Raw genomic sequence first — 12,933 nt, 5'->3', positions numbered from 1 at the left:
CGTGTTTTAAGGTGTCTGTTCCCTTACTCCTTTATTAAATGTAGGATGTACATTTGATGTTTTGATGTGATATACAGTAAGAACCTGACTGCAGGACTGCAAACCAATTCCATGCCAACAAATCGTTTACAAAGACAATCTCTGTGTGGTGAGACAATCTCCAAACCTAGCCAACTTGTTTTTATAACCCTTGACATAAAAATGTTACTGTGCTAGATGGGTAACGGTGAGCAGACCACCACAGTGCTTTGCAACAGGCCCGGCGACAAGAGCTGGCAATCTGGAGCATCTGTTTCCATACCCAAGACCCCTGGGGGGGGGGGGGGGGGACTCGGGGACCAGGTGCCTTGAGGTCAGCATACCCCTTCCTCCACCCGCCGGTCCTTACTCTGCATACATTACATTCAATCACTGATGTTTCCTAGCACATGGAATTTATGTTTATATGGGTCTTACATGCAAATACTTCAAGACTGCAGTATAGGGTCCCTCATGTATGTCTGTCACCCTTCAAACACTGAGTGTTGCCTACTTCCTGCTGTAGCAGCTTGTCTTCTAATCACTAGACAAACAGTGCTGCGGGTAGTACAGACCACCTGAATCTTCTGCTCTTTTCAACAATACCTGAGAGATCCTGCCATTCCCTCCTCACTGAGGCTCAGCGTTAGGGATAGGAGGGTGGGCAATGGAAAATCTACCAGGTGCCCAGCTTGTCAACACTTACTATGCTGGAAGGCACTTGCCTATTTCCTTTAAAAAACATGCTTTCAGTTTAAAAAATATACAATGCAGACCAAACAAGCAAACCCATTAGGCCAGGCAGTCACTGCTCAAACCCAGAGTGCAAAACCCTCCCAGTTCCACAGGAGGTCTTGCTCAAGTGCATACGTCCAGGCTAATGAATGAACAGAGCAGCAACCAGACAGCCCTGCTCCGTAATCACTGCCGACGCCTGGAAAAGCTCAGCTCACACCCACTGTCACTTCACAGGGCGGGAGCGCCCGTAAAAGAACATCAAGCAGGCACATCACCCCAAACGAGGGGTGGGGGCCTTTTAACACCGTCGAGTTAATTTATTAATGTTTCTCTTTATTTTAAAATAGCTCCATGAAACTGAATACAAGTTTGCTATGTTGTCGAAGTCAATAAAACCATCAAGTTCTGGAATAACACAAATGAAGCATTTACTGTAACTAGGCAAATCGGTCTAAAATGCCGGGGGGGGGGGGGGGGGGGACACGGGACAACATATTATACAGGTAGCAGGATGGCAGTGGGAGGACAGGAAAGCCTTTGGAAGAACCATCACTCAAATACGCATAAACCCTCCGGTACCGCGCTCTGGCAGACACGTCAAGCCTCCCTCCTGGAATAAGGCCACTTTGTGTCCTTTGAAAGCGAATTAGAGTTGTGTCTCGGAACTTTTCCATTAGGGCAATTTATTTATCAAGCTGTTTCAGAGTTTCGTTGTTAAAAAACAAACAAACACCACCACACACACAACAAAGCACCCAACAACAACCAGAGTGACCTGCCACATCCTGAAGGAGCAGTAAAAATCACAGGAAAAGCCTTTGATGTAGGAAGGGAGGACCTGGGTGCACACATCAGCCGAGGAGAAGTTTTAAGCATTGTGTCGGCAACAAAGAACGACTGAAACAAGTTCCTCTTCTGAGTTCAACCCAAGGGCACCGTGTTTAGAAACACAGGACATGAAAGCAGGCATGTCAGCTCAGACGCAGAGTTCCTCTCCCACCCCAACCCTTCTCTCCTCACTTGCAACCACCCACTGGCCAGGCCTGCAGCAAGTCACCACTCGTGTATGCCTTCTGAGCTCCGACTGCCCCAGGGTGCCTGCTTCCATTTCCTCCACCGAGAGCCCTCACTTCCGCTGCTCATGGTGTAAGCTGTGAGATCCCTTACAGCAGAATTACACAGAAACTGACCCCGAATCTGTATGATGGGCCTCAGTGGTAGAGGCTAAGTTTGAAAGTTGCGTTAGAAATGCTTTGCACTGATGTTCACAAACTCACCCTGAAGTATGATTCCTGTTTACCAGGATGTAATACAAAGCCATGAATTTACTCAGGCTTCAAATAACAAAAACAAGGACAGAATTTTTGGTACTGTATGGCTCTTTGAGAGGGAAGAGAGTCTAAATATAGGGTGTGCCCCCCAGAAATGTATATGCACACACCTTGAATAATTATAAAGGCAGCGCTTATTAAAAACACAACTCCTTTTCAAAACTGAACTATCAGCTGTTAAAGTGGGTATACTTTTTGTGGGGACTTCCAGAGCCGTAGGATCCCTTAAAGCCCATCCGGGAGAGCCTGATCATGTTCCCGCCGGGGTAAACTGGAGGACTAGGAAAGGTTAGACTCCTGGCCCCAGATCACAAAGCCGGCTGGTGTCTGGATTGGATTCCCAAGGGAAGAGAGCGACCTCGGACACCTCAGGCCCAGCCAGATAACCCTCCTGAGGAGAAGCGTGGCCTTACCTGCAACTGAGTTGGGCCGTGGCATTATTAGCGAGCTGGAGCTCTGGGAGTAAGGGACTGGACCATCTCCTCCGGGGGCTTCAGCTGTGGGCAGCACGCTCTCTGCTGACCCAGCCGGCTCCTCTTCCGCCACTGGGGAACAATTATCTGCCCTCCGATCATGGAGCACTCCCTTCTGCACCCCTAACCTTAGGCTTCCGTCCTTATTCCATTCCAAACTGGAGCCACTCCGGTCATCATTTTCGGATGAACTTGTAATCGTGGCTGAAATGAGAGACCAAAAGACTTTGAAGGCTGCCAGGCATCACTGGGGCTGCTGAGAATTCACACACACACACACACACACACACACACACACAGCCCTCCCCACCACCAAGGGGACGTTTTCCAGTCCACACAGATTTTTATCAAAGTCTGCTTCATACAATGTATTTTGGTAAATTAGAAGAATGTTGCTTAACAGGGGATATAAACTGCTAAATTATTCTATAGGGGAGGAAAAAGAACGCTGATAAGAAGATAATAAAAAAGCTGTCTAAACATATCTGGAGTTAATGGTATATCTGTGTGACTTGGAGATGCTGTTGCCTCTCTCTCTCTCTCTCTTTTTTTTTTTTTAACATCAATGAATTGCTCACAAAAGAACTTGTATCTTATTAAATTTCTTTGACCCTTTAAATAATTTTTCCAAATTAACATCTGGTAGGGGGGTTGGGGGGGAGGGTAGACAGGCAGCACCATGGTTCATGCAGAAAAGATGCAGGAGAAAAATCTATAAAGACAAAAATGCAGTGACAGAGTCAAGCAGAGAAGCTGGCCGTTAGCATTAAGCTTTGTAACATCTGTTCAGGACCATCCCGAGAGGCTGACTGGACTTTATTCCTTGAGTGGCGTAGACTGGAAAGCCGCTAGGTAAACAACGCAAGAAAAACACTCGTGTGGGAAAGATCACATGATTGCAGAATTAAAATTTAACCTCTAAGGAAGAAAATGGGCACAAAGAACGCCTAGGCAGAAGGAGGAGGAAAAGGATGAAGAAACACAGCCAATATAGGGCAGAGCAAAAGTAGGTTTACAGTTATGAGCATGTGAAACAGTTTATTCTTGTGTTTTTACTAAACATTGTGTTCTTTTCCATACAAACAACTGTAAACCTACTTTTGCCCCACCTGTATGCACCCTCCGTGGCTTCTATCAATAGCCACTTCCAATTTCAAGGCCCTGAGCCAGAGGTGATGTTCACCAAGGTCGCTGGCTGTGTCCTTGAGAACAAGGGCCATGTCTCTGACCCCTCTGCGTCCCCGTCTGGATCCACTTCAGTGGGAGTGCGTGGGGTCAGAGTGCATTCAGAGCCCAGTGCCTGGTGTACGCCGTCTCCTCCACATACCAGGAAGACACACACTCTTAATCAGCAGGCCGGACATTAGCTCCATGGAGCCTGCTGTCTGGGGTCAAAGGTCCGAAGGGGTTTAGCTTATTTTTACAATGCTCCGTAAGGCTGCGGAGACAAAACAACTTCCTCGCTGTGACTGCAGGGCATTCTGCCCCAATCCTAAAAGCGTCTTCTTGCTCCTGCCGTTCCAGTCAGGACTTGCCATTCCCGTCTTGTCTTTCTATTTAAAAATCCCTTCTGCACGCCAAAGCCTCTCTGTCAACAAGTACCTACCACCGGGATCTCTTTTTCTGAACAGCACCACTCCTGGCACGTGCTACGTGCTCAATAAAGGTTTTGCCGATTCAATGGGTGAGCAAATGAACACACTTCCCTTCCAGCTGTGGTCAGAGACACCGCCTGTCACCTCACTGCTATTGGTTCGGGATGGTTGGTATTCTGTCTCCAACTACAGTGTGATTTTCCTTGTGACGGGCCCGGCATACCTTTTGGGTGTCTGCCGTGATTCCCAGTATTTCCAAGTATTAATACTCATCTCCCATCTGTTTGGAATCCATCACAGCCTTCATTGTATGACCCATTTAAAAAAAAAGCTCCCCCCCACCCTGTTCACAGGAGCGTCGGGATAGCAAGTACGACTTTCTACCCTAAAAAACGCTGCTGCCGGTGGTAATAGCAGCAACCAGCATTTGCTGAAGGGTACTGTATGTCATGGGCTCTGCTAAGCGCTTCACAGGAACACACTAATTTATTAATGGGATGATTGCCCGCTACTCATGGTAATTAATTACTCATTGCAACCCTGTTAGTCCGTTGTGCATGTGTTAAAAACCTTCATTTATAATGCCAGTGTTTAAGGCTCAGATGCCTTTCCCACAGATATGCTATAACTAATTAGGTCCCCAGGCCGTGCCAACATCTAAGTTACAGGCTGGGGTAGGGGTGACTTATTCGGTTTTGGAGCTGTCTGTTTTATTCTGGAGTACATATCCTTAAGGTGAAAACTAACGTCAACGTGATGTGTCCCCCCTAAGTATCATGCACTTCAGAATCAAACCCCCAAGGACCCGAGTCCTCACCCGGACCTCGAGCTGTGGGAACACAGACAAGGGACTTCCCTACTTCCTGTGGCAAGTGACAGCCCAGAAGCAGGGCTGGCCTGGCAGGGCTCCTGGGCTGAAGGCCCAGTTCTCACCAGACAGCCACAGCGCCCAGGCCCTGACGCCTGGCAATGCCGGGGCCCTGGCGGCGAGCAGGAGAGTGGGTGGGGAGGAAGGCGCAGCTGCAGAAACGGTGGCTGAGAGGAGAAGGCTCAGACAGGGGCGCCGCTTCAAAAGCACGATATTACAAGCTACGATATGTTTGTGAGCAGGAGACTCTCCACTGCCCTCATGAAGTTCACCATTGCTACATTATCAATGTTAAAGACATGAAACCCCATTCGTCAGCAGTAATTAATTGCCATTAATGAGCCAATAATCTCATTAGTACATAAGTGTATTCCTGTGAAGCACTTAGCATTCCGACATCCACACTCCTCGGGGCCATGAAGCCAGAAGCTCTGAGGCCACGGCCCTCCAACAAAGATACTCCACTAAGACTGCCCAACTGCCCCACTTCGCAAGAATCCTCCTCCCGGGGATCCAAGACCCGCTCCACCAACATGGCTCGAAGCCCAGGCAGTGTCCTTGCATCACGGCGCAGGCACCACCAGGTCCTACAGCAGATCCAGTGGGGCAAATCCAGGCCCACCTCTCCGGCTTCCCTACGTGCCTCAGGAGCACACCAGGGGGACAGCCCTCCAGTCTCTAGCAAAGGAAAACTGGTTCTGACACAGATGCCAGGCTGCACAAAATTCAGGCTACCAAAATCCAAACTCCCACTTAAATTAACCCAGTTGCCTTCAAGTTCTCTCTCTCTCTCTCTCTCTCTCTCTCTCTCTCTCTCTCTCTCTCTCTCTCTCACACACACACACACACACACACACCATTTTAACTATGACTTTATTTTAAAAAGCTCTAAAAAGTAAGTGCCGCCGAAACCGGTTTGGCTCAGTGGATAGAGCATCGGCTTGCAGACTGAAGAGTCCCGGGTTCGATTCTGGTCAAGGGCACATACCTTGGTTGCGGGCACATCCCCAGTGGGGTTTATGCAAAAGGCAGCTGATCGATGATTCTCTCTCATCGATGTTTCTAACTCTCTATCCCTCTCTCTTCCTCTCTGTGAAAAATCAATAAAATATATTAAAAAAAAAAAAAGTAAGTGCCATTTGACATTTTTTTAGAGACTGGATCATCTTTAAATTTCCCTAACAACTCGAAATTTTTAACATCTTATTCCTTCAGCCAGCCAGTATAGACACCAGCTTTTGCCAATTAAGACTTGGTATGAAGAGATTAACCAAAGAACTTACATGCATATGCAGGGTGTCCCAAAAACATGTGTACACACTTTAATAACTGATAGCTCAATTGGTGCTTCTTTTCAGACAGACTAAGCTTTGAACAAAGGAAATTCTTCCTAAAATGCTCCTGGACATTTGAAAACAGTTGAAATACAAACACTACCTTTACAATTATTCAAAGTGTGTACACGTTTTGGGGGCACACAGGGCATCTCCCAAAATGTAAACACACTTTGACAGCTAATAACTCATTCAATTTTCACTCCTTTTCAGGTTTAACTGATTTGAAATAAGGGGTGAAGTCAGACTAAGCTTTGGATACAGAAAGTTTATCCACTAGAATTTCTTATGGGGATACATAAAAGATAAAGTTTATGGTATGAAACCGGCAACAGTTGACGAATTGAGAGAGCACAGTACGGAATGAAATGGTTCTTGATGTGTGTGATTCCACTGCTTTGTGTTATCAGCAGTGCCTGGACCAGAACAGTCATCAGTTTGAAAGCACGCCATTGACAGAACAAATTATTCACTTATGTAAATTTTTTTAAATTTAGAAAATGAATTACATGTTAATAACCACTGACTATATAATCATTCAAAGTGGGCCTACATTTTTGGGGGACAACAAGTTGCCCATGGACACACACAATGTGTGGTAGGGGCCTAGGGTGGGGCAGGGGCAGGGTGGAGGGGGTAAAAGTGAGGGAAATGAGGACATCTGTAATCCTTTCAACAATAAAAGACTTGCTATTATCACTCACACTGGGTCTCAAACACGCTTCCAACAGGCAAGATTCTGTAAATGAGTGACTTAATCAGGCCTCGTGTTAGCAAGCTATGAGGTTACATGGTGTTCCCAATGTAGCATTAACTTAGGTTGGGTATTGCTCACTGATTTACATGTGTTACTTCTGACTCTCTGTAGTCTTAAAATTATTTTTAGCCACAAACAATATCTTCCTCTGTAGTAACATCACATTTAACTAGACCTACTATACTAGTGCACGGGCTCTACTATGTAAAAAAAAAGTTCAAAATATAGTAGGACATACGCATGACCACAACCTTGAAAAGAGGTGGAAGGGCTGAGGACTATCAACCCCACCCTTACAGATACTTTCCCGGGAGAAAACGACCACACACACACACACACACACACACACACACACACCCTGGGAGAAAACGACCACACACACACACACACAGTAAATGGTATGTCTGATACCAGTTCTTTGACTGCACACTCCTTTTCCCAAGCACAGTGCTCACCATGTACAAGTTGCTCTGAACTACCCGTGGCTAAGGAATATTTTGCAGGTCATGAAGTTTGCCTTGTTCAAAACAGTAGCCCCAGGGTAGGGGGCTTTGGGCAGGGGCCAGTCATGGGCTCACAGCAGCCAGGAGGGAGCCATGGGTGGGGAGGCGGAGGAAGCACAGAGGGAGATCCACTCAGTCATCAAAGGTTTTGGTATATAAGCTTCCACTACGAAGCTATATGCCTTCTCCTTCCCATCTTCCTTTGCCCCCTCTTTGCTTTTTGAAGGTCCTTTCTATGTTGAGTGGACACTTAAAATAGAACCAGGGAAAATAATCAGTTTCAGTCTAGGGGCCAACAAGTACTTGGATGAGATATAAATCAGGTTATACGTTCAAAAGGACATCGAGAAGAAAATTAAACTGACTTCACCATTAGCCCACAACTGTTCAGGAACTAAGGTTCACTGCTATCAAATATAACACATAAGTAGAGCTGAATTCCTTCCAAGTTGCAGAAAAGACAAGAGGTTAAAAAAAAAAAAAATGCAAGGGGCTTGGGTTCAATCCTTGGCTTCTCTCCTGAGGACCCAGGATGTGGGTAGGATCTCAGGGTATGTATCTCAGGGCCCAATGCTAAGAACTGGTACACTTCTTATCTTTATCTTACAAACATCATCATATGCATTTGGTTCTATAATATTTCTCTCTGGATATTGACTATGTGGAAACTTAAGAGTAAAGCATTCTTCCCATGCTAAATACAACAAATAAAATCATATGAGCCTGACTCCTGACTTCATCTTTTCTCCTGATCTCCTTATTTCCTTTCCCCAATTCAGACCTTCACCGAGAGAGAAAAACCTTGTTTTACTAAATGTCTATGTGCGAGCATTTCACACACACTGGGGAAAGAGAGAGTAGGTGTAAACAAATGAGTACTCTTAGGAAATAGCAACAAGAGGCTAAATGGATGTTGTAATGGTGTCTACCATGTCTGGGCTCTGCCCTAAACCCTTGTCATATCTCAGCTCACTGAGAACTCCCAGGAGCCCTATGGGCAGGACAGCCCCACAAGTCCCCCGGCCTCGCTGCGCTCCGGAATGGGGCTCTGACTATGCCGCCTGTTAGTATAAATATGGGAGACTGCACCCCAAATACATGTATTTATAAATTATGGACATGCACTATTCTAATTGGTTCATGTACACCACACACAAGAGATAGACATTTTGAAAAGATGAAAATAATACAAAGTTGGCATTTTCTTCAAGCATGCCTCAACCGTCTCACATTCTCCCTTTTCAGGGGCCGATGAAGAGACCCCTCTGTCCTTCCCTGGACTGTGGAGAAAGCTCAGATACAAGGGCCCATGTAAAGGGCCTCTATATCATCGGCACCCAAGAACGTTCTCCTCCCGCACAACTGTGGAAAAATAAAGTAGCACTAAAGAACACAAACATTTTTAAACCTTTTATATTCAACTTCATGAGTGACAGAAAGCGTTTCAGAACGAAACCACTGGGCCAGTGAACTGAAGATCCAACAAGAACCTAACGTAATGGTTGCTTAGGAAAGTGAGAGCAGGGAAGGCATGAATAAAAAGGGAAAACACAGCTACCGCAGACACCACCTCCTCTCACATGACCGAATAAAGTTCATGAATCACTTTCGAAAGGTTAAGCAAAGAAGGAACAGCGGATGGGAAAAGATCAGAGAGGCAAGTCCAGGAAGAGGCATGTGAACACCCTGGCCTCCTGAGTCCTCTCCTTGGCACCCACCCTGCACACAGCTCCAGCTGCCACCCATACTTTGGATTTCCCGGAGTGACAGAGGGGAAGGTGGCATGGGTGAAATCAGCGCATGAGGCCTTCTGACCACAAGTGCCAGCCTGTGCTTCTCCCTCTGCCCCACCCACCAGCTGACAGCCACACAGGCACCTCCGAGGCTCACCTTCCTTCCCTTCAGTGGCTGCCTTTGATCTCCAGCGCAGCAGCGAGGAAAGGGCTCCAGTGGAGGCAGCAGGCTAACTCGCCCTTCCCTGGAATGCCACAGGGAGGGTGGCAGCCAGAGTTACCCTTGGCTCCAGGGAACTTTCTGGCTTCTTCTTCTGCAACTCTGAATGGACAAACGCTCAGCCCTCCTGGCCGGCCCCGTGTAACATGCAGCTGAGCCCTCCTCCCCTCCTGGCCTTGCCGATGCCCCGGGCTGTGGCTTGTGACACACAGATCTCTGTACCAAATCTCCAGCTCAGTGCTCCCCGCATTGCGCAAGGCGTGCTCTGCTATGACATGCCGTGAGGCCGGGGACCGGAGCCATGCATTCACAGGCGCATTCTTCAGGCTTCTGGTTGTGGAAACACCTCAAGGATCAGCTGGAGCAGGGCGGTTGGGAGGGTAGGGCAGGGGAAGGGAAGGGAGGAGGGCAGGCCTGCCTCACTCAGCCACACGGCCCTCAGTCAGCCGGACACGGCAGGAGCAGTCTCCAGAGAAAAGCCTCTGGACTGAAACGTGACTTTGGCTATCGACAGCACGCAGCACAGTGCTTTAAGTGCCAGAGAACCTGTACACCGAAGGCACAGACAGGGGAGCTCCTTACACAGCTCAAAGACTCCCCAAAGTTCTTGAACCTTCCAGAAAAGAGCATGAGGCACTGTTAGTGGGTGGTATTATTATGCACCTACAACATACACCTTCCATCGCAGGTGTCAATCTCCACCACGTTTTAACGTGTTTCCGCGTTAAACGGGCCCAGACCCTCCACAGGACAGCAGGCCATTTCCTGGTCCCACAGGTGGACAGGTTTTGACCCAGATACTCTGCCTTATCTGTATTGTCCCTTGTTCCAGTACCGGACAAACTTGCTCTTGGTACCCAGCAGGTGCCAAAAGATACTTGCTCCATTGACAGAACACCCGTCTGGATAGAAGCAAGGCAGGCACTCTGCTGACTCGAATCATCACCAAGGATTTCTTTCCCAACTTAAACATACTACAGAATTACATGTGTGAAGGCAAATGTTCCTCCTTCACCTAGGAAATTAAAAGGAAGTGTCTATAATTAAGGATGATTTTTTCAAATTGCAGGCAATGCAGTAAAATGAATATTGTCACAGATTTGAAACAACAAGTTATTACCAAATCAGTTCCGAAGCATTCCAATTTAGTGGCAAACGGGGCGATCCAGGTGGCAACGAGGCTCATTAGCATGAAATCCAGAGGGCAGGCTTTACAAGTTAGAAATGAAAATGCAGTACAATCCATTCCCCTTTGTATGCCTCTCCCCGCATCTGATCATCTCTCTTGGACACAGAGTCCAGGAAATGAAAGGTCTCAAGCTACCTCTGGATTCACTTTCATTTTACAAGCTTTGGAGGGCACAGGAGAGAGACACGGGAGATAAAAGTCAGCCCCACCATAACTTTTCTTAAAATAGCCTAAGCGACTGAGCAGAAAGACAAGCATTAGCAAAAGCTAGCAAGCGCCAGCAGGATACTAATCCAAGCGTCATTATTTCACTGGAAACCACTGCTGCAGGAAACACGTTTCTGTGAAGGTCTTGCCCTGCCGGCACGTGTACCTGCCTCCCAGCTTTACCGCGAGAAGGACAAAAGCAAGTGCAAGGGGGAACGGCAGCAGAAAGAACCCCGGTTCCTGCTTTTTCCCCTTTTCAAATCCTGTGCACTTCATCGTCCTGGTCCAGCAGAGTGCGGTGGCTCAGATGTCGGGGACCCCGGCAGGTGAACACACCTGCTCTGTGCGGGATTCACGCCCAGGGGGGAGACAGGCCCCGGTCACTAGGACCCTCCCACCCACCGGAGCTGTCCTCACACCCACCAGCTCTCAGAAGGAAACACATCCACAAAAGCCATCTGCAGGTGACACACGTCAGCAGGTACCTGCAGGCAGTGGAAGGAGGAAATAGAGGAGATGACTGACTTCCTACAACCTCTTTTCTCAGCCAGAAATTGTTCTAATCACTACCTGTAAGTCCTTGTCCTGGCCACATGCATTGATGGATCAGAAAGACTATTTTTAAAAATCTTGATATGGAAAGCTGGGTATTGTTTTGTTTTTTTCTCATCTATTATCCAATTTCCCTCTTTCTTAATAGAGAAAAGCCCATTTTCTTAAGATAGATACACAAACACACTTAAAATGTTGATCATGCTATGGACATAAATACTAAACAATATGTTTATATAAAACATGTTTCAAAACCCACTAGTTGCAGTGATGCTTTAAAAAAAAAAAAAAAATCAGATTGTGCCCTGTCTGGGTAGCGCTGGTTAAAGTATTGTCCCAATACACCAAGGTTTTCGGTTCAGTCTTCGGTCAGGGCACATACAAGAGTCAACCAATGAATGCATAAGTAAGTGGAACAACAAATCAGTGTTTCTGTCTGTCCATCTGCCTGTCTGTCTGTCTGTCTGTCTGTCTCTCTCTCTCTCTCTCTCTCGTCAATAAATTAAAAAAAAAAAAAATCAGATTGGTTTTCACACAGATTCCAAAGAGAATATACTTTATTCCAATTTCCATTTGTAACAGCTGGAAGCAAGTTACATCAAGGGAGTATCACGAAGAAAAAAATATTTTTTCAGGCATGGAGGAAACACCTTTAAAAGCCACTTCTTCTATAAAGTTTTTCCCTTTTCAAAGCAAGTAATTGAGAAACCAGTTTACGATGATTGGGTACAGCTGGGTTTCACATTTGGAAGGTTTTCACATGTCCAATTTGAAAAATCAGACACTAATGTCTAGGTCATGCCAGTGATTTCAATACATGTAGAGTAAGGAATTTCACTTAAAAAAAAAAAAAGAAAAGAAAAGAAAGAAGATATTCATAGGGAATTCGGTTAATCCCATTCAGCTTAGACAGTATTTCTACATGACAGAATTATTATACTTCTAAAGGCATTTATGTTGGCAGAACCTGAGCCTTCTGAAATAGGATAAAGTGGGACTCCCCTCTGTATAGCACAATAAAGTGGGAACAGAGCGGGGAGGGGGGGGGTCCTGCTAAGGTAGAAGGGGAGGTCTGCTAAGCTCTGGCCTCCACAGAGAAAGACGGGAAGGGGCCCAATAAATTCTTCTAATGGTTATTAGCCCGCCTTTTCTCCCACTAAGCAGTTCCTAAAAGGAAAATTCTCTTCCCCTGCAATGTGTCAAAGCCAGTGGAAACAGAACCCAGGCAGAGCACCCGGTGGCGGCCCCGAGGAGGCTGTCTGGGCGTGTGGGAACAAGCTCCCCTCGGCACTGCTGGGCAGAAAGTGCAGATCAAATACAATCAGCCCGATGGGAATCGGCTTCTGTGGAAGGGGCGGCCCAGGAATGTTGACGGATGGGTTGAGAGTTCCCTAGCAGTCCCACATAACTTGTGT

General features: G+C 46.8%; 1 protein-coding gene across 10 annotated transcripts in view; it reads right to left on the bottom strand.

Moving 5' to 3' along the window:
* The window catches only part of TANC1 (tetratricopeptide repeat, ankyrin repeat and coiled-coil containing 1), a 232,722-nt gene that overhangs the window by 54,791 nt on the left and 164,998 nt on the right, over positions 1-12,933 (bottom strand). For all 10 annotated transcript variants that reach the window (XM_084891445.1, XM_084891443.1, XM_084891450.1 and 7 more), the window contains one exon: positions 2,501-2,764. In XM_084891445.1, the coding sequence (XP_084747571.1) occupies positions 2,501-2,764 (264 nt within the window). The remainder of the gene's footprint in view (positions 1-2,500; positions 2,765-12,933) is intronic.

This window comes from Pipistrellus hanaki (assembly GCF_964339955.1).
Source record: "Pipistrellus hanaki genome assembly, chromosome: 8".
Lineage (NCBI taxonomy): Eukaryota > Metazoa > Chordata > Mammalia > Chiroptera > Vespertilionidae > Pipistrellus > Pipistrellus hanaki.
The sequence above is the reverse complement of the archived record's forward strand: the minus strand, read 5'-3'. Positions and strand labels throughout refer to the sequence as shown.